The 27,424-nt window shown below is 45.5% G+C and overlaps 7 protein-coding genes across 7 annotated transcripts; 5 read left to right on the top strand and 2 right to left on the bottom strand.

The window, feature by feature from the left end:
* Positions 1-7,001: 7,001 nt before the first annotated feature.
* INS49_014576 (uncharacterized protein) lies at positions 7,002-8,197 on the top strand (the record flags this gene model as incomplete). Its single annotated transcript, XM_043175266.1, has 3 exons — positions 7,002-7,238; positions 7,396-7,735; positions 7,791-8,197. 3 exons carry the CDS (start codon positions 7,002-7,004, stop codon positions 8,195-8,197), a joined length of 984 nt encoding a protein of 327 aa, XP_043020223.1.
* A 3,266-nt stretch (positions 8,198-11,463) lies between these two features.
* INS49_014575 (uncharacterized protein) lies at positions 11,464-14,300 on the top strand (the record flags this gene model as incomplete). Its single annotated transcript, XM_043175265.1, has 5 exons — positions 11,464-11,809; positions 12,593-12,724; positions 13,026-13,094; positions 13,147-13,470; positions 13,540-14,300. The coding sequence occupies 5 exons, from the start codon at positions 11,464-11,466 to the stop codon at positions 14,298-14,300; spliced, it is 1,632 nt and encodes a 543-aa protein (XP_043020222.1).
* An 852-nt stretch (positions 14,301-15,152) lies between these two features.
* Positions 15,153-19,561, top strand: INS49_014574 (uncharacterized protein; the record flags this gene model as incomplete). Its single annotated transcript, XM_043175264.1, has 2 exons — positions 15,153-15,318; positions 15,390-19,561. The coding sequence occupies 2 exons, from the start codon at positions 15,153-15,155 to the stop codon at positions 19,559-19,561; spliced, it is 4,338 nt and encodes a 1,445-aa protein (XP_043020221.1).
* Positions 19,562-19,825: 264 nt separating this feature from the next.
* INS49_014573 (uncharacterized protein) lies at positions 19,826-21,152 on the bottom strand (the record flags this gene model as incomplete). Its single annotated transcript, XM_043175263.1, has 4 exons — positions 19,826-19,869; positions 20,101-20,647; positions 20,722-21,003; positions 21,057-21,152. 4 exons carry the CDS (start codon positions 21,150-21,152, stop codon positions 19,826-19,828), a joined length of 969 nt encoding a protein of 322 aa, XP_043020220.1.
* Positions 21,153-21,591: 439 nt separating this feature from the next.
* INS49_014572 (uncharacterized protein) lies at positions 21,592-23,369 on the top strand (the record flags this gene model as incomplete). The annotated part of the gene is made up of 4 exons (XM_043175262.1): positions 21,592-21,628; positions 21,906-22,283; positions 22,335-22,627; positions 22,698-23,369. The coding sequence occupies 4 exons, from the start codon at positions 21,592-21,594 to the stop codon at positions 23,367-23,369; spliced, it is 1,380 nt and encodes a 459-aa protein (XP_043020219.1).
* Positions 23,370-23,935: 566 nt separating this feature from the next.
* On the bottom strand, positions 23,936-24,786 carry INS49_014571 (uncharacterized protein; the record flags this gene model as incomplete). The annotated part of the gene is made up of 2 exons (XM_043175261.1): positions 23,936-24,160; positions 24,634-24,786. The coding sequence occupies 2 exons, from the start codon at positions 24,784-24,786 to the stop codon at positions 23,936-23,938; spliced, it is 378 nt and encodes a 125-aa protein (XP_043020218.1).
* A 410-nt stretch (positions 24,787-25,196) lies between these two features.
* Positions 25,197-26,563, top strand: INS49_014570 (uncharacterized protein; the record flags this gene model as incomplete). The annotated part of the gene is made up of 3 exons (XM_043175260.1): positions 25,197-26,067; positions 26,125-26,311; positions 26,521-26,563. The coding sequence occupies 3 exons, from the start codon at positions 25,197-25,199 to the stop codon at positions 26,561-26,563; spliced, it is 1,101 nt and encodes a 366-aa protein (XP_043020217.1).
* Between the last annotated feature and the right edge of the window lie 861 nt (positions 26,564-27,424).

Raw genomic sequence — 27,424 nt, 5'->3', positions numbered from 1 at the left:
AGAAATAAGCCTTTATAATTTATTAATATTTTTTTACTTTAATTAAATAACCCTTAATGTTTTTAATATAATTAGCTTAGCAATACTTTTAAATTTTAGCTTAAATATTTATTTAAGGGGGAGGGGTTATCTTTTTTTATATATATATATATATATATTTATTATAATATAAAATTTCTTTTTATATATATTTATTTACTTAATTAAATTTAGCTTTAAGTTTAAATATAAAATATTATATTTTTAAAAAATATATTATAAAATTTATTATATACTTATTTATTATTTTCTTATTAAGATTAAAAACTTTTTTTTTTCTTTTAATAACTTAATTTACTTTTCCTTTTTTCCTTTTACCTTAATTATTATTTATACCTTATTAAAAGCTTATTTTTATAATTAATATAATAGGAATTTTATATTATAGGGTTATAGTTATTAGCTTTAAATAATATTAACTTTCTTATTTTAAATAATATTAAAGCTAATTATTCCTTTAAATTATATTATTTTGCTAATAATAATTATAAAGCTAAATATATCTTTAAACTTTACTTACTTAGCTATTATAACTTCTTATACTTTCTTTATATTATTATATTTATTAAAAATATAATTAAATCCCTTAATATAATAAATATAATTAATATAAGCATTATTATAAAAATTATATAAGAAGTAATAATTAAAAAAGGGGATTATAATAAAAATATTCTTATTTATAATTAAGGAAAAGTTGCAATTTATATACTTTAAGCAATATTTATAAGGAAAAGCATTTTAATAATTATAAAAGGCTATAAGTAAAATTGCTTAATAGCAATAATTAAAGTAATTATATATTATTATTATATACTTTTTATAAAAAGTTTTATTGCTTCCTTTAATAATAATAATATTTATATAGCTTTTAATTAAATTTTTAATATTATTTAAAAACTATTCTTTTTATAGCTTATTAAGAAACCTATTAAATAATTCCTTAATTACTTTTTTAAAGGTAAAATTAATAAATTGCTAAGTAAAGTATTAATTTTATTTAATATTAATAATTTTATATATATAAATACCTTTTATAAAAGCATTATAAAGAATAATTTTAATAAATTAACTTTTATTAAGAATGCCTTTTGGCTTAAAGGAAGTATAAATGCCTTTAATTAAGACTTATTTAGCTTATAAATTATAATAAATAGCTTAAAAAGAAAAATAAAAATCCTTTTATATTAAACTTTTTAACCTTGATTAAAAAGGGTTTAATAATAAAAATATTATTATAAAAAGATATTTAAAAATAAAAGGATTATAATATTTTGCTTTAATTTTAGCTTAACTTAAAGGCTAATTAAAATTAAAAAAATATTAAAAAAAAAAAAAAAAGAAAAAGAAATTTAAGGAAGGAAAGGAAATTTATATATATAAAGTTGCTATAATAAAAAAAAGCAAGTAATATTAATAATAAGCTACTTTATTATTAAAAGAAATGATTTATTACTTTGCTTTTAATTAAGATTAATTTATTACTAAAAAGAAGTTACTTATTTTTAATTCTTTACTTATAAAAAAGTTATTTATCTTTTGCTATAAAGGAATTTTAATTAAATAACTTATTTTAATTTATACTTAATAAATTTATAAATTAAAAGGAAAGTACTTTATAATTAGCTATTATTTAAGAGAAATAAGAAATTACATACTCTTTTACTTTAATTATTAGCAAAATAATAAATTAATAACTTTTAATAATAACTTATAAGCTTTTTTATTACTTTTTTTTTTAATTAATGCAATTATTTAACTTAAGGGTAGTAAGTTATTAGCTTTTGCTATTTTAGCTTATATACGCTATTATACTTATTTATTTATAGCTAAACCCTCTTCTTACCTCTTTTTTTTCTTTTTTTTCTTTTTATTTTTATATTATTATTAATTAAAGGTTAGCTGCTACTTAGCTATCTTAATAATAATGCGCTTTTAATATATTAATCTTTTTCTTTACTTAATTTTTATTTAAAAATAAGTAATAATTATTTATAAAAACTGCCTTAAGCTATAGCTAAATATTAATTATATTTTCTTTTATTTTTAACCTTCTTTATCTTAATTACTTATATAATAATTCTTAAGGGTATAAGGCTCTTTTTATTACTATACTTTCCTTTTTTATTACTTAACTTTTATTACTTACTCTTTACTTTATTATTTATTTCCTTTATCTTCTTTTTTTATAATTAAAAGTTAAAATATCTTTTAATTAAAAAGATAAAGTAAAGAAGTATTTTTAATTATTCTTATATTATAAAATATCTTAAGACCTTAATGCCTTAATTTTAATAATTAAGCTTATTAATTTAAAAAATAATAATTTAATGCTAATAATTATAAAACTTTCTTACTTTAATAACTTTAAAAACTTATTTAATAAAGTATTATAATTTTTAAATATTATAAATATTTAAAATTAATAAAACTTTACTTAAAAAGTAAGTATTAACTTTTTTAAAAATCCCTTTAAAATAAGAATTATTATAAATAAGGTTTACTTAAATAATATTTAATAATTTTAAACTTTTAATTAGCTATTATTTTTTAATATAAAATAAATAATATTTAATAATAAGCTTATAAAAATAATATAAAAATATATTTAAGTATTAATTTTTACCTTAAGTTAAGAAAATTAATTAAATTAATAAATTTAATAAAATAATATTAAGCCTTTTTTATTTTTAATTTCTTTAATATAAAAAAGATACTTTATAAATATAAAAAATTAAAAACTTAGCATATTATAGCTTTTATAACTTAATAGCTTTTTAACTTTTAAAATATTATATTCTTACTTAAAAAATCTTTATATTATAATTATATCTTACTTAAGAAATATTAATAATATAAATTAATAAAGAATTATAAATTTATTATTATATTTATTTATATGCTTAATTATTAAATAATAATAATTTTTAATAAAATAAAAAATTATTACTTATTATAAAATAATCTTATATTAAGAAATAAGAAAAGTAAAATAAATAAAAATGCTAAAGCGCTTATTTATAAATATTTAATAGCTATTTTAAAAAATAAAATATAAAATTTTAATAAAGAGTTTATATTAAAATTAAGATAAATTAATAAAGTATTTTATAAATAATATATTATTAAGTTTATTAAAAACTATTTTAAAGAAAATTAAAGAAAGAATAATTAAAAGGTATGAAATTAAGCTAAGGCTTTTTTAATTAAAATTATATACTTTAAAATACTTAAAATTATTATTAATATTATTACTTAAATATTTATTATTTAATTAAAGCTTAATAAGATTAATAAAGTTATTTAAATATTTATATTAATTTCCTTTATTAAAATTAATAATATAAAAGTAATTAAAATAAAAAGTAAGCTTTTATTATAAAGAAATATTATTTAATAACAGCTATTTAAATTATAATATACTAAGATTATTATTAATTATAAAAAGGGCATAAGGGAAATAATACCTTTAATATAAATTAATTTAATAACTTAATTTTAAATATTTAATATATAATAAAGTATAAATTTTTAAATAGCTTAAAATTAATTAAGTATAACTTTAATTAAATAAGCCTTTAGCTTAAGCATTACATTATAAGATATTTTAAAGTTAATAAAAAATGCTTATCTTAATATATATAAAAATCTTTCTTACTTACTTATCTTAATAATAAATATAAATAAAACTTAAAGCGCATTAATTAACTTAAAATAATTAAAATAATAATAAAGTTTGCTTAAGGATAATTTAAAAGGCTTATAAATAAGCTAGCTAAGTAATTAAATGTAAAGCATAAATATTAAAAGTAAAAATATTATAAAAAGCAAAAGCAAAAGTAAAAGTACTGCAAAAAGCAAAAGCAAAAGCGAAAGCTTTGCAAAAAATAAGAGCAAAAGTTAATAAAGCTAGCATATTATGCTTAATATAATAATTAAAAAAAAAATTTACTTTTTATTTTATAAAAATATTTAAATCTTTAATAACTATATTAATGCTAATTATTAAAGTAAACTTTAATAATTAAAAAAATATAATTAGCAAATATATTATTAAGTAAGTTTTAAAAATATTTAAAGCTTTTATAAAAGAATAAAAGCTATAATAAAATAAATAAGCAAGAAATTAAAAATAGCAATAATAATTAAGATTATAATAAAGTAAATTTTAAAACTTAAAGGCTTAATTAAAGATAACGAAATTTTATTTTAATAATTTTTATAATACTTATTATAAAGTACTTAAAAAGGGGTATATTAATAAATATAAGGAATTATATAAGAAATAATATTATATTAAATTTTAGCTAGCTATAAAAAGCTAGCTTTTATGCTTATTTTAAATATTTTTTTAAAAAATAAACTTTTTTCTTTTCTTATATATTTAGTACTTTAATTAAGCTTTTCTTATTTTTAAGAATTTTTAAAATATTTATCTTTTCCCTTTTTTTAATTCCCTTTTATTTTTATCTTCCCTTTTTATCACATTAAAGCTCCTCCTTAAGTTATCCTTAAGAGGGTTTAGCAAAACCTATTCCTTATTATTTAGGTAGCTTGTTTTCACTATATAGGCGTTTAAATCTTTTTTAAGACTTTAAGTTATATTTTAAATAAAGTTAATATATTCATTATTTAAGCTATAAAGAATTTAGCTAATTATAACTTATTTAAGAAGAATTATATTATTAGCCTTTAAATCCTTTAAAAGAAGCTTTAGCTTATTAATATATTCTTCCATAATTTTAAAATTATTAAGATTAATATTAAAAAACTTTTTATAAAGTAAATATTAGCTTATAAACTTAAAGGGTTTATAATAAGATTTAAGTATATTTTACGCTTCTTAAGCATTATTTATATCTTTTATAAATATAATAGGCTCTTACCTATATATAAGTTTAATATTAATAAGGGCTTTTTTATTTTAAGCTAAAGATAAGCCCTGGAAAAGATTCTTAAGATCATTCCTAATAACGTTTTCTTTCTTAAGTTAAGCTTAGATTTTAACGCTCCAATATATATAGTTTTCTATTTTATTAAGGAGTAAAATACTATACTTATTAAGAAATGCCATTTTAAGGTAAATAAGTAGAGTATTTATTAAGATAATTAAGAGAATAGAGAGAAAGATATAATAAATTTTGAATAAGTTTAATAAGTTAAAGAATAGAGATATAGGTATTAAAGTAGTATAATTATAAAGAGAAAAAAAAGGGCTTTTAAATAATATATTTTTAAGGTATTATAAACTAAAGATGGCTGAGATATAGTTAAGTGTTTTTAAGGGAGTTTTGAGGATTGTTATAATTTCATTGGAATTCGCGTTTTTAGTATTGATTTGGTATGGTTTTTGAAATCTAAAGAAATGCTCTTATTGTTCTTAATAAGGGCTTTTAAATAGTATATAAATTATATAAATAGGTTAAGTATTAGTAGAAAAACGGTTAAGTGTTTAAATAAATAAGGTATGGTTTTTATATATGGGCTCTGGGTTAAGAGACAAGATTAATTTATAACGTTAAATAGGGCAATTTAATTAGTTAAGGGCTTATTAATTAGCTTAATCGGATAATTAATTAAAAGATATATCTTTAAATATAAAGCTTGTCTTATTTAAAAGGTTTAAGAAGTAATGGCGATTAGGGGTGTTATGTAATGTGCGTTTTCCATATTAAGTTAGCCATTTTCCATATCAAGTTAGCATTGCCGCTTTGGGTAAGCTCCGGGCCTTATAACCTATTAAATAATAGCATTGAATGCTTAGTTTATTAGGCTAGCTAACGTCTATTTAATGGGAGGGAAGGCTCCTATTTATAGTTATTATCCTCCATACAGTGGCAAACGTATGGGGAAAAGGATATCCCGTATTAATAATAGCCTAGATATCTAGAATATTCCAACAGCCGAGTTTATCTGTCAGCTCGTTTACAATTCTATGTTGAGATGGATCGATGCGGGCCGGTTCCCTTCCTGCAAAGTCCCAGGTCATTAAGTGGTCTCGTCTGTAATCTGTACACATATGCTTCTTAAGCAATATGCATTCAGTCCCTTCATACAGTGATAAACGCCCAGGGCATTAAGCCCCTCATTTACGGAGCAACCAACAGCGACAATGATGACGGTACGTCTCTCATATATTGGCGGTTACCAACCTGGTCAATTGATTACTCTGGTGTTTTGGGGGCACACTTGTCTTGCAGTACCGGTCAAAATTGTGCCAATAATTCTAGGCCTTCAGCTTGAAATTGAGCATCACTTGTTGTTAGCATAAAGTTCAATTGTGATGTACAGCATGTCTTCCTCCAGTGAGGGTTAACACTCTTGGTGGGATGTAACTGAATATTGTTTGATTTGGATTTTCTCTTCTCCTTGAAAAATTTGGATTGTTTTTAACCCTCAGAATTACAGTTCTAAGTCTGGTATTGAACTCCTTCCACTCATACTTTCGTTGTAACAGGCGCACTTCCACCCTAACAGACGAACTACGAAATGCAGCCAACGACTTTAAGAAAACTACAGCACTCGCCCCAAAACTGCATTATATGGGTGAGCTGATCAAAAAAGCTGATGGAGGCGGCCAATTCCCCACAAAAGGATGCAGGTTTGAATGCAACCCTCGCAGCATTTAATGCTATAAATGGGCGGACTAGCCACGGCACAGTAAAAATGCTCGTATCTTGTCCTTTTCCAACAGAACCTCAAAAAGCAAGATCCGCAATTCGACCTGAAATCAACCTCGATACGTCACATCCACCAGCCAACCAGCTCCAGATTCTACTTGCATGCATTTCACTGCCTACAAGTATAATTGTGGCTCATCACTGTCAATTTCATGTGGACAGTTCAACCATCATGTCTCTCATTTTGACACGATTGTCAAAACGTCCAACATTCAGAATTTTCTGTAGGAAGCTGCAGGAGCAAACATATTCATCCTCATCTATGTGACCAAATCGTCAACCATGCCCTCTTTCAAGTTCGGCTTTGACCCTTATGAGTACACCAACGGGCGTTGGCTACGCGCCGACGCTGCCCAACGCGATGCTCGCCGTGTCAACTTCGACTTCCCGGCTCTCTGCCAGAAGGCAATAAGCTCGGTGGCTGGGGCCAAGGGGACTTTAGAATGCTCAAAAGTGGAGGGCAACTTCAACCGAGCATTCATCATTCGTTTCGACAACGGGACCAAGGTGGTTGCCAGAGTCCCCTTCTCCGTCGCTGGACCCTCTCGGCTTGTTACGAACTCGGAGGTGGCGACCATGTGTCACCGTAAATGATATGGTGTTTCCTTGGATCGTGCTCGATCGACTGACAAGCATCTTCATGGTTCGGGACAAGACAAACATTCCCATTCCGCAGGTGCTGGACTGGAGCGATGACCCGTCGAACTCAGTTGGAACAGAATACATCATCATGGAGCATGTTTTTGGTGTACAACTACAACAACATTGGCCGGACATGACCGGTCTCCAGCGTCTAGAGTGTGTTCAAAACCTGGCCAACCTGGTCAAGCAAATGCACGACTTAGAGTTCCTGGCCTACGGAAGCATCTACTTCAGCGACGGGCTTGTCACTTCGTCGAACTCAGTTCGTCTTGACACTCGTTTCTGCATTGGGCCAAACTCGGGTTCGCGGTACTTCCCCTGTTACCCTACAGAACACCGCTTTTACAACAGGAAACCACTAAATCGCGGCCCTTGTATGCCTTGTTCGAGAGAGTTTTCTATCTGCTGTGACTGACCATGGCCTAATAGGGAAAACCTTCAATGACTTCACCCGCGGTCTGTTGGATGCGGGAAATTCCCGCATCCCTGACGAGATTCTGCCAACAAGACCTGCCTTCCGCGGCACGGCTGAGGAGCATGTTGCGTTGCTCTCAGAGGCTGAGGCTGTGCTTCAGGCACTCAGCCGCGATCCGCGCATCGAGAAGATTTCGTCTCCGCTTCTGCTCCACCCGGACTCACAAAAGCGGAACATATTTGTAGATCCGGACGAACCTACCAAGATCACGGCTGTTATTGATTGGCAGTCAACCTGTCTCGACCCGGGGCTGCTCTATTCTAATGAAATGCCTGACTTGTGCGAGCATCCTAAAGGTATAGCTCACGATGCCATGGACTCGTGTGATGGTTTTCAGACTCCGGATGGAAGAGAGGCTTAGGAAGGAAGCCGCAATTCTTCGAGGGGCTTGGGAGTTGAGACTGGAGGCTTCTAGCCCCAGGTTACATGCAGCACAAACCCTCGAACATACCCTCATACGCCCCTTTCGATATTGCAGTACAACCTGGCAGCAGGGTATATGTGGGTTCCGCAGCGATCTCATAGATCTCTCCCAGGAGTGGGTCGCTCTCGGTCTGCCAGGTTCCTGCCCGTATCAGCCGACAGTGGAAGAGCTCGCCAAGCATAATGCGCAGTGGAAGGACTTTGAGATGGCACTTAACCTCGAAAGGGCCTGATGAACATGCTGTCAACAGACGAGGAGGGATTTGTCCCTACAGATAACTGGGATATCGTCAAAGAGGCCTCAGACGCTCTCTTTCAAAAGTGGTTGGCTGACGCAGATGCAGATGGGATGGGACGGAACAAGGCCAAGCAGCTGTGGCCGTATGACCATTGAGAATGATAGTGCCCTACAGGTATTGTCATCCCCTCACCTTCCGCGCCAGCCACCTTTCATTGACCCAGAAACCAGTTTTCCAAGGCAGCCAGGGCAACCGTGATCGCGACGACCACTTCCGCTGCCAAAGCCGAGAAGCTCAGGCAGCTCGGCGCCGATCATGTGATTAAGTACAAGGAAGATAAGTACAAACTGGGGGAAGACTGCTCGAGACCTCACCCTCGAGGGGGTGGACTTTGACCACATCGTCGAGGTCGGCGGTGCAAACAGCCTAAAACAGAGCTTAGAAGCCATCAGATTCGAGGTTGTGGTTACTATCATCGGATTCTTCGGTGGCGAGGATGTTACGCAAAGCATGTTTCAATGCCTCCACAAATTATGCATCGCCCGCGGTGCCGTCGTGGGCTCTCAATCTGTGATGGAGAACACAATTGCCGCCATTGAGGCAAACGATAGTTATTCACCCTCTCGTTGACCCTGAGGTTTTCCTCTTTCGACCAGGCGAAAGAGGCCTATCAGGATCTGGTGAGTCCAAACAACATTGTCGAGTGAATTTTCCACACAGGAAGGATATGTATCAACGGATTTCTGAGGCAGACGCTAGGCATTTCGGCAAAGTGGCCATCCTGATCGATTGGAGTGCCCGGGCGGTATGTGTTTGCTATCCACAGACAGCGTTGTCAAAGGTGGAAGAGGTGGAAACGGGCGCCAAGAAAAGCATGCGCTGCACTGTGTTCATGGAACGATGATCACCGCCAATTGCATAGGCCTCCCTCATGTTCTCTTGACAATTGATCTGCGGTAGATGGAAAATGCCGAGATCTGTCTTGACCAGGTATTTATTTCCGTTTCAGGAGCTGACATTAGTCTGAGCACCCCTACCTCGCCCACGTGCTTGGGTTGGACTACAATCTCATCAGTCTGATCGTTTTCGATTAGAACATAGAGTTCGTCGTACTTGACTATGAATTGCCTATTATGGCCTGTCACTTAGATCCAGTCAAGCATAAGGAAACCATGCTGGAGGTCCTTGCGCATCTTCAGCTTTCCCCTTTTGTCTACACGAAGCCATAAAAGGTCGGGACGATAATACCAACCGTGCACAAAAAGCATATCTTTAACCCTGGAATACTATTTCACATACAAGCCGGCATTAAGTAAAACGTCACGTCCCAAGCCGAGATCTGGGAACTTTGGGTATGGCATTTTGGTCAAGCTCGACAAGCTCGCACATGCAATGCACCCTGGTAACCCTGACTCAGAACTTCATCAGAATGACTGCGGACTGTAGAACACTGTCAAGAAGTCTTGGGAAGCGCGCACCACAAGCAAAGGATGATAGCAACTGGACTCATGACTGACTGCAGATTGTGCGTAGCAGAAACATAACCAAGGTCACGCTGGAAAAGAAGTGCGGGGGAAAGAGCCCAGGGGATTGGAATTGCCTGTCTCATGTTCAGGCACATTGAACGGAAAATGCGCAGAGATTACAAACTGAATTCCCCAAGGTTACGAGTACGAGGCCTTGTGGTAGTGTGTCAGGGTGGTAGGCACGGCGCGGTGACAGTGGCGTGTCCGAGCAATGACCACATGCACGAAGGCCCCTTAGCACGTCGTTGTCGGATCTGACGTCGACGGCGCGTCGTTACATTTTGAGAGGCCTGTGATCCGAACAGGAGCGCACGGTGGAAGAGCGACCGATCCTACTCGGCCGGGTTGTTCTTCATGCCCGACCAAGCATGCGCCGGCCAATCATGCTGTCGTTCTCTTCGCCCGAGCGTTTTAGCCATGCACAGCCTTACGCCCGCCGTCCTCGACATGACGACATGACGGTAGGAGATTAGAATTGCAAGCCCTGCTTTGCCTGATCAGCCGGCTGTGCGTCATCTGCAGGCGTGCAGAAAAAGACCCGTTGCTAAGAAACTTCGGAGCTTTCACCCACGTGTACATCTGAAGTCTGTGGCAGGGAAACCGACGGGTGCCATGCGGCATTACTAGTGGGCCGGGGGGGCGTTTTGACTGCCGGGCTGCGCCTGTGCCGTGCATATGCATGTGTGTGTATGCGCCCCGGGGCCCCGGGAGGGGTTCCAGCCCGCTCCTGCCCTCAGTGGGTGGTGGGAGTTGGGGCAGGAACCATTCCGGGGTTGGAGGTGCAGGTGGTTTGGGGAATCAAGCATTGCTGCCGGCTCTGACTGGCGAATGGGCTGGTGGGGCGGGGTTAGGAAAAAGTAAGCGATGGATCTCAGCCCTTTCGCTTTGACCATCCTGCGTAGGGCAACCGTTGAGAAGGTGTTCAAGAAAGTTAATACATAGACTAGGCGGCCGAGCAATCTAGGTTCGGACGACTTTGTTTCGGTTGTGACCCTGACCACGAGCCCGCGAGACGGGAAGGTGCTAGAGGAAAGAGGAGGCACCCCCCCTCCGTCCTCTAACTGACAGCAGACAAGAGTCCCGACACAACACCACCAGACCTGGACCACCAGACCTGGACCGCACACCTCTCTCCTCTTGGGCGGCGCCGGCTCCGAAGCTTGTCGACCTGCCTGCACTGCTGCTACCACATCGCCTGCCCATTCCCGAGCACGACGGCTAATTGTTGCGTTGCTATTATTGTGGTGGTGCACATAAAACGGGTGCTCTAACCAACTTCCGACGGACAGAGCCCACAGCCCCCGACACGACATAGGACCGACCAGCGAGTCCGGGCCAGAAGTCCAGAACTGACTGAGTCTTGGTTTCGGGGACACGGGTTTCACAGCTGAGCAGGGCGACTCGCTCGGGTCGCACTGCGTCTCTTGGTGACAGGTCGGATGTCTGCTCCTGATCCTTCGCCTTCTCCTGCCGCTGCCTCAGACGCGGCAATCCACGTCGCCATTGCAGACGAGATCGAGGTCGCCGCCGCCGACGACACCCCTGAGCGCCAGACCCAGCCCGACGGGCCTGCAGAAGAGCTCGAGCATGAGGACAAGGAGAAGCAGCAGCAGCAGCAGCAGCAGCCTCCGCTTGAGACGCCTCAGCCAGATCCTGATCCGCAGGGGCAGCATGATCCCCAGGGGCCGCACGCTGAGGACAGCGCCCGGCATGCCAGCGCCCACGAGGCATTGAACGGACATGGTTCGGGCTCTGGGCAGGAAAATGATGAACTCAAGGGCCACGGTACGTTGCATTCATTTCCCTAGCCTTTCCACGTCAGTTGCGGATCGGACGACTTGCACTCTTTTGATTCTCTCGCCCTCTCTCGCTCGCCCCCTCTGCCCGTCTCCCGTGTTTCGAGACCGCCAGGCTGGGTCGTCCGGCCCGGCCCAGGTTGTGTTGTGCTGTTGAGCTGCCATGCCCATGCCCATGCTCCATTCCCACGCCATGCCACGCCGCGCCGTGCCATGCTTTTCCATGCTCTGCTTCGCCTTGCCGTGCACGCGATCCCACGCAAGCCATGGATCCCACGCGACCATCGCTTCCCTTTGCCCCGTCATCCTGTCCCCTCGGTCTCATCCTATCACGAACGTCGGTCTGCCAGACCTCCCACCGAGCACTCCAAACTCTCGCAAGGATATTGCCCAACACGGCGCAACATCATGCCCTGCCAACCTAATAAGGCCGTTGGATCTGCGAACCATGCTTTTGGGCTCCTATATGGGCTCCAATAGCCGGATGATCAACTGCCGTGATTGATCGGTCCACATTGGATGGACGGCGAGCACCACCGGCGCCAACAGGGTCTCTTCCTCCACCTATGACCACCGGGTGCTCACTGCTCTGCTCTGCTCTGCTCTGCGCCGCCCGCCGCCCGCCTCACTCGCGGGGGTCCCTCCAGCCTCCAGCAGTCTCGGCCCAGGGGAGATGAGCCATTACTGTACTAGGCGGCCCAGGTCGATCGCTGGACGCCCTGCGCAGACCGGCATTGTCCCTCTTGCCCATACCGCTCTGAATCCACCCCAGATGGGACCCTCTGGCTTCTTGGCGCGAACACCATCACCATGAACATTGCAACGGCTGCCCGTTGCGCCTGTCCCGATCCCATGGTCGCCCGTATCCTATTCTACACTTTCCCCATGCGACTGCAGCTCCCGAGTTTGCCCCCCTCCTCGTCAAATGTTTCACAGCGACCCACAACCAGGGAAGACAAAGTAACGCCGCCATGGGCACGGTGAAGGTGCTTGCTGCCGTCTGATGTTCCCAACGCTGCATCATCTTGGCTTGTGTTTGTGTTTGCCTGGCCTGTGCTATGCTGCTGTGTGATCCCTCTCCCTGTCTGGCCCGTCTGTCTCTTTTCTGCCGGAGAAACCCCGCCTGCCCTCGTGTGCTGTGCCCTGCTTATATACTTGGTATCTGGCATGTGTGCCCGTCCTCGAGATCACTTGTTTAACACCAGCTATGGCAGAACGAAAAGGCTCCGAGGCCGGCTCATCAAGGCATGGCCATTCAGTGCCACCCGCCTTCCGTAAGTCTATCACACCCTAGGCCACGAACTACGCGCTAACTTCGAGTCCAAGCAACACATAATTCACCCAGAACATGGGTCCTGACACAGGCTTTATCGCCACTCGCCATCAGGCTCATCAGGTTGCTCCTGGCGCATGGGGACTACGTTGTTGCGTGTCTCCCGCCGCATGAGATAGAGCACGAGGACCGGAGTGCCGAGTTCAGGGGCCTCATCAACGAGTGCAAGAGCAACCGAAGGGACCGGGAGGGCTGGAAAGACCGGATACGAGGCATACGGTGCGATGGCCGCTCCATGGGGCAGTGTAGTGCGGCCATCGCCGAGGCGGTCCAGGTGTTTGGCCGCGTAGATATCTTGCTGTGCTGCAAGTTTGAATGTGCGTACCATCCCCTTGAGAAGTGTTGTAGTGGACGACTGCGCGCTGACTGTGACTGTTCCGATGCAGCTGTTGTCGGCACGGTCGAAGAGCTCTCGACAACGAGAGCAACACAAAACCTTGTCAGGGACCAATTCGAAACAATCTTTTTCTCCCAAGTCAATTTCATCAAGGCCGCGCTACCCCAACTCCGGGCCCAACATACAGGACACATCGTGATCCTTACCAGTATCGGTGGTCACATCGGCACCCCTGGCATGCCCACACATACGGCGGCTACCTGGGCGTTGGAAGGGTTCTGTGACTCCCTGGCTTATGAAATCGCGCCTTTTAACATCAAGGTGACGATCGTGCAGCCAAACAAGGAGATACAGTGCCTGAGCAACAAGATCATCCTGGCGCCGCAAGCGCCATGGTACGATAGCGAGATCAACCCGGCGCCGTCTATACGCGACATGATGAGCAATGTGCTCAACACGGACCCAGAGACGGCAGTCGAGCCGTCGGACACGGAGATCCTGCATCGATACCCGAAGTTGCCTGCCTCGGCTACGGAGAAGCTCGTCATGGAGACGGTGCATGCACTGACGGCCATCGGGGGCCACGAGAACCCGCCGGCGAGGCACATAGTTGGTTTTGAAGGAGCTTCTGCTGTGAAAGAGAAGCTCAAGACAGTCACAGAAGAGTTGGAGGACTTCGTCGAGGCGAGTGTGGCCGTCGACATCTTTGAGAGCCAGCTGAAGGCCGAGGCCACGGAGGGGAGAGCCCACGAGGCACCTTTGCGGCCCGAAGCCGAGGGAATGGAGGCCTTTGACTTTATGTCAACTTAATCTGCGTTGGCGGGGATGTGCTGCATAATTTACTCTTCAAGAGCAAGACGGTGCGCGAGAAGGATATTTCCCCTTGTATCATAGACCTTGTTCACGTCCCATTTGGAGGTGTTCTTGAGGGATTGACTTCGCGACCCCTGCCAGAACACAGCATGTGGCAGTGGACGGTGCTAGTGTAGTCACCAGAATCCAGCGAATTACCAACAGGAGCTCAATAGAGTTCCGGGCCGCTGATGCTGAGCTGCGTTGCGTTGCGTTGGAGGCTGAGGACGGAGAATGCTCAGTGGCCGTTTGTTTCCTCCCCTTTCTTGGCGGGTGAGCACAGTTGTTACGGAGCTGAAACGGAGTGTTACTGTGGTGTACGTTCCTGCTTGGAGAAGACCTGGACTTTACTACAGTACCAACAAAGGCCGAGAGACGCTCGGACCAGTTCTTGGCTTTCGGCTTGTCATTGTCTCTGGTGCAGGCTCAAGGTGGCAGGAGTGACACGGCAAGGTTGGCCAGATAGTACTATCTGGGTCTGCATAGCTAGGTGCAGTGCACATGGATCAGTAGCGCCGGATGACAACTTCATTGATCGCGACCGGTTCTGGCATTGCTATCACCAACACCGCTCCGTGACCAAGGGGCCCACCACGAGGCCCGCGCTCTCGAGCCCAGCATAGGCCCTTCGGTCCTCCTGGCTCTCCTGCAGTTGATCAGAAGTAACGACACATACACCAATACACTGGACGTGCCCAAACACCCTCGCCCAAACAGTCCAATAGCTGCCGACATGCGCAACAGGCCAGACACGACACCAACGACTGCTCCCCGATAGAGCTCCGCGGACGAGGGAATGCTTTCAGAACCATGAGCGCAGACTCACTGCTGCCCATCGCCCCTGCGAGGGTCAAGGCACTGGCCCTCCCTCTCGGCCACATCAAGGCAACCCGATTCAACTCCTTCCTCGAGAGGCTACACGCCGAACATGTCGTCCACCTCCGCGATGTCAGCGCCGACAAGCGCCCAAACAGAAGTATGATGCGGCGCGGCAGCCCCTGAACCCGCCGTACTCACGAGCTCACGCTGACCCTGCCGCCCACGCAGACATGTTCTCCCCGCTCGCTTTCCCCGACGGCGCCGTCTTCTACGAGCTGACCCCCAACGCCCCGCCCCCGTCGCACCTCGCTTTGCTGCCCTTCGACTTCTACAGGGAGCCGCTCGTGGTGTTGGCCATCGCGGACGGGGCCGAGCTCGAAAATGTGGCTTTCAACAAGAGACAGTCCGGGGCGACAACGATCGCGGAGAGAAATATGAGGTCGATACAACAAGGCCTTCAGGACCTGAGAGAGACATATCCGAAGGCCCTAGTCCATCATGCCCTGCTGTTCGACTATGTGCACCCCGATGAGCACTCTATGCCTCTCCCAGAGGGCATCATTCAGATACCGCCTCCTGCGCAATCCAAAAGAACCACCATGCGGACCGTCATGTGCGACATAACGTCGCTGTTGCTAGGGGAAATGACCTCTTTGGCCAGGTCATTCGAGGCGTTGTCATACATCGAGTCGCCTGGGCAAACCACCAACGCAGCGAACGGTGTCGATCCCGCAAATGCGGAAAAGCGGCGGAACTCGCAGTTTGCGCTGCCCATCGGCCGGTCCGCCTCAGCCAGCGGCGCCCTCGACCGCAACCAGGCCCGCATGTCGATGCCGGTACCATTCAAGGCTTCTCCCATAGGCTCATCCTCTGCCAGCTCAACCCCAGGCCGACCCTCTACTCCGGTCAAGAGTGGGCTGTCCAACCCGCCGACCACATTCGACGACATACCCGCAGCACAGGATCCTGGAAGCCCCGAGGCAAAGGCTCCTGGCAACGCTCAGGGGAATCGCAGCGCAAGCCAAGACCGGATATCTGTACATGGATTTGGGTCTGGAGGCGTCAACGAGCGGTGGCGCAACAAGGGCAGGGCCAGAGTCACAATTCTCATGGCATCGATGTACCTTCAGGCGGGCCGATGGACCGACTCACTAAAGGAAGCCATCGACGGTGCCACCGTTGCCAAGTCGATTAATGATCATCTTTGGCACGGCAAAGCCCTCGAGATTATCGTCATAAGTTTACTCCTGCTGAGCTTCGCTGGGGTCGAATTCCAAGTTCCGCAAATTTGCATAACTCCGCCGGAGAAAGGGGGATCAAATGGTGTGCACGAAGAGAACGTGGATCCTAATCAGCCAAAGTACCTTCGCCAGTTCCAAACGATCCTCCCAGACTTGCTGGACAGGATACTTGCTCTCTATTCTAGGATATCAGCGGAGCATCTACCGGCTCTGCCAATGTCGGAGGCCATTATCAGGTTCTGCAGGATATTGGCAGCGCTACACGTCGCGGAGGGCAAGCTTGGCGGCCAGTCTTTGGACATGATGATCTTCGGAACGGTTCCTGACAGGCCTCTTACAACATCACCGAGACTGACCGTTACCCCGCCCCGGACACTCATCGTCAACATATTAATGCGGGCGTTTCCGGGGCCTGGGTCCGAGCTGTTGACCACGCCTGATCGTGCTATGATTCTAAGTGGCATCGCGTCTGTCCTGGGGCTACTTGGGTATCAAAGAAAGAAGGCTATGGTGATACGAGAATTGATATCGGTGGTCATAGGAGGACTGGTTGATGCACGCACTCGCGGAGCCGCTGAGGTGGGCATCCATCCTGCCGCAGGGCTTGTGTCCCTGAACAACCTCAACGGCCAATCCAAAGGTGGTGTCCTCCAGCTCGCAGAGAGTGACATCGAATCAGGAATTGAATCTTTCCTGCAATTGATCATGAAAACATACGGCGCAGTGGCATTCGACATGTCTATTGGACCCGGCAACTCCACAGATGATGGGACCGTTGACCTGGACTCCGACGCAGCATGCCTGAGGCGGATACAGAAACAAGGTGCGGCTCGCCTGTACGGCATGCGGCAGCTGAAGCTCAATATGCTGAGAGCCTGCATCAACTTTTCCGAGGCTTTGCCAGACTTTGTGGGCGTCCTCAAATTCTCCAGTGATCTCATGCGGACAGCCGGCAGCGGCATTGCTCCTGGCCCTCGCCAAGAAGACGCAGCCCCTCGGATATCGGTCGAGGAGCAAGTTCGCCTCGTGACCAACATTTCCAAGACACACGGTCTAACGGAGAGGATAGGACTGGGGCACATGGAGGCAGAATACTGGGATGAGTTCCTCCTCAGAGGTGTCAAACTCGATCCTATGCCCATCACTCGTACGCCTATAGAGCACGCAAAGACTGAGCTGCCTGGCTTCTCAACGACCAGGACGTCTCAGGATGTCAACCCATTCATACACAACCCATTCCAAAAGCTACCTGACAAGGTGGCCATGGTCAGCAACCTTATCGCTGGAGAGCCGGCAACATTCAAACTTACATTACAAAACCCCTACGACACCGAGATAGACATTGTCAGCGCCCGTCTAGCCACCGAGGGAGTCGAGTTCGAATCCAACGTGGAGAAGGTTGTGATTGGATCATACCGGACGCAATCGATGCGGGTGACGGGCACGCCCAGAGGCTCTGGCTCCCTACGCGTCACAGGCGCAGTAATACGTGTTCGAGGATGCAGGGAAAGAAGGTTTCCCATATTTTCAGAGTCTTGGTCCCTGGATACCGAAGTCAAGGTCAAGGCCGTAGGGCTCGAGGCGCTCGACTATCACATGTCTCTACCGGTGCCGTCCCATCCTCTGCCAAAGCCACATCAGATGGAGCTGAATGTTATTACACAACAGCCTGTTGTGGTTGTCAAGTCAACGACTCTGCCGCAGTCCTCGGTCATGATTCTGGAAGGGGAGCGACAAACATTCTCGGTGACGCTTCAAAATCTTTCAAGCACACCGGCCGACTTCCTTCTCTTCTCGTTCCAAGACTCTACGCAGGGACCGCTTCAAGCGGCACTGAGCAACCGCGATGCAACACCAGCAGAGCTCTACGAGTACGAGCTCATCTTGGCCAAGAAACAGGCACTACGCCTTTCAAAAGCAGTTGGCAAAAGGTATATCGCACCTGGTGACACTGCGACATTTGAGTTTGAGATTCTCGGCAAGCCGGGTCTGACAAACGCAAACGTTCAAATCGATTATGCTCACTTCGGGGTGCCGCCCGAAGAAGTTGAGCAGAAATTCTTCACGCGCCAGGTGTCGCTTAACATGACAGTCACTGTCAATGCCAGCGTCGAGATCGCGCGGATGGACGTCCTTCCTCTTCATGGCAGCATACCGCAGCCATTGTGGGCAAGGACAAGCAAGAGCAGCGGGCAAAGCCATGTGCTAACTTCGGACAAGTATTGTCTGCTGCTGCTAGATCTGCGCAATGCCTGGCCAAGCAATATGATCGCACACCTTGAAGTCGAAGACGGCAGCATCATCGAAGAGCACATTCTACCTGGCAACACGAGTCGCGTTATTGTGCCAGTAAAAAGAATATACCTCGAAGACCCACATGCATCAGTACCAGCACTTAACCCGTCCCGGCAGCGGCAGTTCGTGGTCAGCACAAGCCACATCTCCCCAGATGTCGAACGGGCCAACCGCGAGGCTTTTTGGTACCGCGAGAAGATCCTCGATACCATAAAGGGCACGTGGAAGACAACTAGCAGGCCTACCCGCACCGGAACAATCGAGCTTCGCAGCATGCGCCTCACGCCGCGGATGATCGAGGCCGTGAAGGTGGACGAGGTGGGCATTGAGGTCTCGGTCGAAGACCCTTCGTCCTCGACAACACTAGCATCGGACGCAACAAGGACCAAAGCTCAACGCATCTCAAGGAACACGGTGTGCGTCGACGACTTTGTCCAGATCCGCGTGCACATCACCAACCGCACCGAGGTCCCCATCTACCCCACGCTACGGCTCATGCCGGCACTTTGCCACAGGCCTCTGAACGTCGCGCTCGACTACACGCGCAAGTTCGGGTGGAACGGCACGCTGCAGCAGTTCCTCCCCGTGCTCCAGGGCAAGCAGAGCACGGACGTCGTCGTGGGCATGACGGCGCTGTGCCGGGGCGAGTTCGAAATCACGGCCAGCGTGGAGGAGACGCAGATCTGGAGGCCCACGACCGACGAGGAGAGGAGGCGCGAGTCCGCGCGGGGGAGCCGGCTCGGCGCCGACGGGAGGCCCAGGTCCGCGACGCAGGAGCTGCACGACCTGGTCCTCGGCGCGCGCGAGAGGAGGATCTGGCACTCCAGGCAGCCCTGCCACCTCGTCGTCAGGGACGAGGAGTAGGACGGGCTCGGGCCAGATGGCGGCGGCGGTGACGTTACGGGACCTGCGAGTGATAGCGCCGGTGTTGAGGTCGCTGGACATCCTGCGGCGGAGGATGAAGGCTGGGCTTTTGTATAGGTAGGGAGGTATTTGGCTGCTCTTCATGCATGGACAGATGGAGGTCAGCACCGAGAAAGAGAATAAGTATATAAAGAAATCACATGAGTGCTCGATCCCTAGCGTCTTCTACTGGAAAGTCACGTTTCCCGTCTGCTTGAAGCACTTCTAAGCCCCTGCGGTCTCCTTGGTTCCAACACAGATCCGATCTACTGTGTGCATGCGCGATAGCAACGATACACAGAGTTGTAGTTACACGTCTACAAACCACTACCATTTTCTCGTGAAACGATGCCATGTGCTGACGTGAAGCTTGATCAGGCCATGTGTCCACTTGCTTGAACGTCCTTGATAACAAGCATGAATCTGAACTTATCACTCAGCCCACTTACCCAAGGCCTGTGATATCTGTGTACACAATTGCTCAGTACCGAAACCCGGACTCGGTTCAGGATGGGCCAGAGCATCACGAATGGACTGCTCCAGTGTATGAGCCTCCAGGTCCGGATACAGAGACTTCGCGTCCAGGTACCCCAGAAATTCCGCCCACCGAGGATCATTGTCTCCCCTTGCCCAAGAGCTGTAGACATACTCGAGTATGACCTGCGACCACAAATCCAGTCCGCCACTCCGGACGGTCGCCGCGACTTGCTCATATGTCACCGCCTTGAACGGGCATTTCTCCCTGCTGAGGCGTTCGACCGTGTCCAGTGCTGCTCTCTGGGTGGTGACTTCCCCGTACGCAAAGACCATGCGATTCAGCGTCCTCGGGTCAGCTATGATGCGCGCAACATATCGCCCAACATCGGGAAGGTAAGTGGTTGCGCAGGGCGCTGAGCCCTCGTCCACGAAGAAGAAGGTCGGATAGAGCGCGCGGTGGTCGAGTTTCCCTGATTCGATGCGTGGAATCATGATCTCATGCCAGTATCCGATATCAACTACCGTGTAGGGCATATGTATCTTCTTGGGATGATTTACGGCGTCCTCTTTCTGTCACACTGATCAGCAGTTGGGCTCGAAATCCGGCGCTCTAGCTCATTGTCTTTCGAGGTGTGTTCACCCACCCACTCCCGGATCTTCATCACGCCCTTTGGCGGGCACGGCGTTGACCACATATTGGGAACGAACCGCTTGACCTTGGCTTTCAAGGCAGCGTCCGCCAGGGGGATCTGTTGCATGGTGCAGTGTGGCGGTAGAATGCACATCACGCAGTCGATACCCTCTACAGAGGAAACGAGATCATCCTGGGGCCCAATGAGATCGACCGCAACGATGTGATGAACGCCCTGGAGTTTCGCTGCTTCTGCTGCTTTCGAACTGTCCGGGCGGACCAAAGCTGTGACCTCCTGCATGAGGTTGTGAACACGAAGACCCTCGAGTTGTACGCCCGGGGATTTACAAAAACAGGGTCTTTGGAGCCGAGGAGACAAGGCACAATGCTCGAGCCCATTGTCCCAGTTGCTCCAACGATGGCAACATGTATCACTTCAGGCATGTTTGTCTTCTCTTGGTCGGCCTACTCGCCACGGTATTCTTCAAAACCGACATTGAATTACTGATGAGTGCCAAGGACTTTTATCTTGCCTCTTCCTTCCAGACTCCAAGCACAAGACCGAATGCCTGAAGTTTAAACATGTGCAGTCTATCTTAAAACGTCAGGCAAAATATGGAGCAAATTGTGTCCAAACATGGGAACCATTGGCCGTTAGCCTCCGCGCGTTCCGCGGGGGCCTGTGCGCGGAAGAGGTTGATTAAGTCGCGGCATGCCTCATCGCCCTTGTCTCCAATCTCCACACACATTCCACCACACTATCGCATGTCCTGTTTGGGCTGAAGCTATGGATACACCTGAGCCACACAAGACAGGGTTGCTGCCAAAAGCCGTAAGCTCGAGTCTCTTGGCTGTGCGATTATCCGCGGAGCAGGCTGACAAGATGGACAACCTAGTGCCCGAACTGCCGCCGGCGCAAGGTACGTTCCCGTCGTTCCGGTGCGCGTCCCGTCCGCGAATGATCTTCGGCCTAATGTGTGCAGGTCCGGTGCAATCGTGTCCTCCCTTGCTCCAACTGCCTGGCCTCGGGGCTCACGTGCCAGAACGGGCTTGCCTCTGCTGCCCAGCCATTGGAAACAACCAGTCATTCCACGTGGGTACTCGCCCTTCCTCGCCTCAGACGACTCTCCAAGTATGACTAACTCGCACCCAGTGAGAAACTCTTTCAGCTCCTAGACGCAAGACTGACCTTGATAGAGGAAGCTATCAAGGGCTTTCGTACTAGTAGTGGCCATGAGCGGTCCAACAGTTCACCAACGCTGTATGAGCGAAGTGCTTCAACCCCTCCGGCTGGCCTATGCAAGGAGGATACCATAGTCGTCGAAGGCGAATCCTCTTTCAGACACCAAACGCTTCTTGCGAGCCAGATCACGGAACTCAATACAAATCCTGGCCCGCAACCATCACCTGTGCCGTCCGAGTTGGCAAACTTGCGCACCATCATTAAAGAACACGCAAGCCCTGACGAATCAGAACGCAACCGCAATGACAGGCCCAACGCAGGGACGACGGTCTCGGGCAACGAGCTACCGCCCTCTCACGTTATTCTCGGCTTACTATCATTAGTCAGAGGTGGTGTGTCCCTTTCCTGGTCTTTACCGCGTCTGCTCACTAACACCTTCTTAGAAGAATCAGGGGTCTCCTCCTTTTACGGCCTATATGCTTGGAAGGTATTTGAGGACCTCTGCAGAAGGATCTATTTCCCAATTGAGCCCATCCCGAAGGACCAACTCGTCCTGTTCTATGGTGCTGTCAGTGCCATCGCAAGGAGTATTGACGTACCCCCGGAACATCAGCTCAACAAGCAAGAGCTAGATCTCACTCGCCGTTTCTGCGAGGAGAAGTTCTTCCAGGGTGTTCACACTTATGAGGTCATGGCTCTGCCCAGTCGAGAACGTGTCTTCGCGATATATCTGGCGGTGGGTTCCCTTATCTTGAAAATGGAGGTGGGCCGAACTCACGGTTCGAGACTGACCTTTCAACCCACAGATGATCCATGCCCAAAATGAAGCAGAATTGACTCTACAATGGACTTTGACATCAGCTGCCGCGAGACACTGTATAGCTCTAGGCTACCACCGTGAAGAAGGACTCGCACAGTTCCCCGCCCAAGAAGCCGAGACTGTCCGGCGAATATTCTGGCAGATCTACATATCTGACAAGAACCTGTCCTTGCGTTTGGGGAAAGCATCAACAATCCAAGATTTCGACACAGACATCCAGCAAGTGCCTATCTCCGAGGATCCGAAACGGGCCCCCTGGGATATTGCATTTGTGGCATGTACGAACTTGGCACACCTCCAAGGCTGCCTCTACGAAGGGCTCTACTCGTCAGCTGCGAGGAAGCACACCAAGGAGGTACGGAGCGAGGTGGTATCCTCCTTGGCGGCAAAGCTAGCCCAGTGGTACGATGACTGGCTTCACATCAACAGCTCAGCCGCCTTCGATAGAACTTTGCTGGGACGAACATTTGAGCCTATGCACATTGTTTACTACTCTGTCCTCACTCTGCTCTACCGGGGAGAGACCATGTCGAATTCGGCCTCCGAGATATCGCCGCGCTGCTTCGAGGCTGCTCGACAAGGGCTGCAAGCCCATCTGGCTTACTATCCGAAGATCGTTTCTTCGGGGTCTCAAGTGTCCTCATACTTGCTTTGGTAAGCTCTGGTCTTCTCAGTTACCTACTTGTCACTGACTAACCTCCTCTTAAGGATATTTTATTATACCTCTTTCACGCCATACGTGATTACCTTTATTCGTTGCGTTACCACCTCGGACAGTGCAGATTATGCTCTTCTCAAAGAGGTCCTCGATACATTGGAGCAAATTAGCTCAAATCAGAAACATTCAACCAGGCAGTATGAGCTCTGTAAAGCCCTATACCGAACCGCAACAGAACACCTTGCCCACCGGTCGTCAGCTTCTCAGACCTTCGGGCAGACGGACTCTGTGAATTGGGCTTGGTTCGATACCAATGAGCTGTTGGAACCATTCATATCTGGTCGGGTGGGCGAGTGGGACAGTATCACGAATTTGGATCATATCATGTTCAATCCAGGAAGCCGACCCGGAGGAAGCAATACATAGCACGCATCTTTTGATACCGTAGAAACATCATCAAAAGCAATTCGTTCATTTGAGCAAAGACTTGTCTCCTGGAAAATTGACATGTGCGTGATCCATGCCGCAAATAAGATGACCTCCTCGCGAACTCAAACTCGCCATGTTTAAAATGGCAACATCGGGCAAACAGGTCCGATGACAGTTTCCCCCAATGCGGCAACAGCCTTTCCACTGTCCGCGACAGTGTTCTGGCCGTTGATGGAAGCCGAAAGGTGTGAGGCGAGGAACACGCCGATGTTCGCAATCTCCTCCGGTTCTGCAACACGCTGATAGTAATACTTGGACCCTTCGACGAAATGGCCCAGGTCCGATTTGAAGGAGCTCATTGCCTATAATAAAGTATAATTTTACTAAAAGCCTTGTTATTATGCTAAAAGGTACTTTAATATAAGGAGGAATAAAAAAGGGATATAATATATAGAATTAAAATAATTTTAAAATTTTATCTTTCAAAAATAATAAAGGGTAGTTAGTTATTCTAATAAAAAAGGATTTAAAGCAATAAAAAGAAGCTAAAGCTCTTGTAATAGATATTAGAGAAAAAGAATGGCTGAAATGCTTAATATGCATTCCCTGCACCCGACAACACTGTGCATCAAGACCATGTTATTGTCCTTTTATTTTCAAGGTACTTTATTGATCCTGTACCCAAGTATTTAACTAGCAGCCATAGTATTCTTTCTACAAAAAGGATATCAAACAAGCCCGAGCCTCGATCGGGTGACCCGGCAGGTACAATCCGCATTTACACTATGGGACTGGCGCCGCGTTGGCGCGGGCATTGGAAGGCCCCCAGATCCACCTTGGCCGCGTGGAATCCACGGACGTATCCCTGATCAAGAACGGAGCTGATGTTGACCCGATATATCTTGATCTCTCTTGACAGGGACCATTGGGTCATTGTGTTGCCCACACGCAGCCCGCCAGTGTTTCGAACACCGCCATTCGTCGGCATCGTCGGCATGACGCAAACCTACAGTTGGAAAACAGTTGGAGAAGACACTGGGTGGAGTTGAAATATATACGACAACTGTAGCAAATATCTCAGATTTCACCCCAGCAAAGTTTCGATACACAATTCCTCTGAGACTGTGGAAGTGAGACCAAATCATGGCTGACTTTATTGATGACCTCAAGCAACACTTGCAGTCAGGGGACGGCTACCCCGTGGCACTTGTCACCTGCACTTTCACATCTTTACTCCTTATACGGGCATTCTTATTTATCAAACCAAAACATGGCTATGTATCCAAATTTCCTGTGATCGAACCAATCCAGAAAGGACAGCTGAATGCATCGTTCTCTGCTCAGGGGATGGATATGATTGCAAGGGGTTTGAGAACACTGCCAGGTCTTTTTCAAGTAATGACAGGGACCGGGCCGGTTGTGGTGCTGCCGAATCGTTTTGCCAACGAGGTCCGCAACAACAAGAGCCTGAGCTTCAACCGATATTTCGACAAGGACTTCTTCGTCAACTACCCCGGGTTCGAGGCATGCCGCACCGGCTACAAGGACGGCACATTCATTCAGGAGGTCGTCAGGACAAAGCTTACCCAGTCCCTTGGGCTGGTCACCAAGGATCTGGTCGATGAGATGACGGATACTTGCCAACACGTCCTCGGGAACGACGCCCAATTTCACGAGATTTGCGTAAAACAAGCCACATCAAAGATCGTCGCAAAGCTGTCATCCCGCGTCTTCCTCGGGAAGAACCTGGCGCGCAACGACAAATGGCTGCGCATCGCGGCGTCCTACACCCACGACTCCTACTCGGCTGCTCACGAGCTCCGCCAGTGGAACATGTTACTACGGCCTTTTGCCTCCAGCTTCCTGCCGAACCTCCGCCGACTCCGCCGCGAGGTGCAGGAGGCCACCAGCTTGATCATGCCTGAGGTTGGGCTGCGGAAGGCCGTTGTCGATGAGGCTCTGAAGGCAGGCAATAAGCCTCCCAAATCGGCAGACGCCATCGGGTGGATGCACGAGGTCTGCCGAGGCCGTCAGGTCAACTACGTCCACGGGCAGCTTTTCTTGAGCTTCGCCGCCATTCATACAACCACAGAGACTATAACAGGCTGCCTGTTTGATATCTCCTATTATCCACAGATCGTCCAGCCTCTTCGAGAAGAGATCATTCAGGTCCTGGGGCAGGAAGGCTGGTCCAGGACTGCGCTTCACAAATTGAAGCTCCTGGACAGCTTCATGAAGGAGAGTCAACGCAGACACCCCATGGGTACCAGTAAGTCTTGGATAGCCCTGAGATAAATACTTAACGGGATGTCTAATTATTTTGTAGCATCGATGCATCGCCACGCTGACGCAGACATCCAACTGTCTGACGGGAGCCTCATCAGAAAGGGCACCCGAGTCATGGTTTCGGCAAGCACCTTCATGAATCCAGAGGTCTACCCAGACCCCGAGAAGTATGACATCTACCGCTTCTACAACCTCAGGAGCGCGCCGGGCCAGGAGAATGCGTATCAGTACGTGCAGACGTCGCCTGAGCATATGAGCTTTGGGCACGGGGAACACGCGTGTCCTGGAAGGTTCTTCGCTGCCAACGAGCTCAAGATCCTGCCGTGTCATATGATTTTGAAGGTACGAGTGGAAGTTCCCCAAGGGGACGCGACCTCAGCTACATTCCCTTTGGCCTCCCCCTGGTCCTGAATGCTGAGGCTAGATTGTTAGTCAGGAGGCGCCAGGAGGAACTCAACTTGGATACTCTTGACTGCTAGATATATGCCAAGTGAGTATGGAAGGGATGAGAGGCTGACCAGTGGGATTTCCTTGGTACTGCATTCGTTCTGTGTTTCATTGCGGAGGCTGAGTGATTGTCATTGCACAAGAACGCAACACCTCTCTGAATTCTAGAATGTCTGAATAGTGGGCCTGTGTAGTTGGATATGCTTCTTGAATATGATAAACCCAAGATACTGCGACCAAGAATGTTTCCTCAATTCGTGGCTGAATTATCCTGTTGCTGGTTAAAAGCACTCGAGTACACCCCACAAACTGTGAAACACAGCAACACGGATATGCAATCTTCAAACGTTACGGACAAGCCAATTGATTGCTAATTCCTCAAATTGAGGCTTTCAAGGCCTCAAGAATACACGTAACAAGTATCCCCAGGTTGATAGTCCTTGTGAAGGTACAAAAGAATTCAAGTGGTATAAATACACCACTTCTACAATATCGACTTACATGAATCTTCTAGAAACTCCACCATCTTTGTGTTCTCCGAAATCTTATCGCTGACGTTCAAAAGAAAACATATTCTAATTACATCCAGATTATTTGACATGACGCTGAGAATATACGTAGAATCAGGACGTGGTATTGGCGTTTAATATAGAGTCACCACACTACCCTTATTCAGGGATACGATACAGCATTAAAAGCAATAGCATCCTGGTTGAGGCTTTCTTGAGTCATAAATCTATGGTATTCGCGTAGATCAATGTCCTTTAGATTTTGGTCTAGCGAATCAAAACATCTGAGGGAGCCATAGACTAATTGTCAATCTCAGTCTTCAGCTGCGTAGGCACAACAAATAGGTTCTGCTGTCTATTCAAATATATACCCTTCAACACAGA

The sequence above is a fragment of the Diaporthe citri genome, assembly GCF_014595645.1.
Source record: "Diaporthe citri strain NFHF-8-4 chromosome Unknown scaffold_8, whole genome shotgun sequence".
NCBI lineage: Eukaryota > Fungi > Ascomycota > Sordariomycetes > Diaporthales > Diaporthaceae > Diaporthe > Diaporthe citri.
This window is presented reverse-complemented; position numbering and strand designations above follow the sequence as displayed.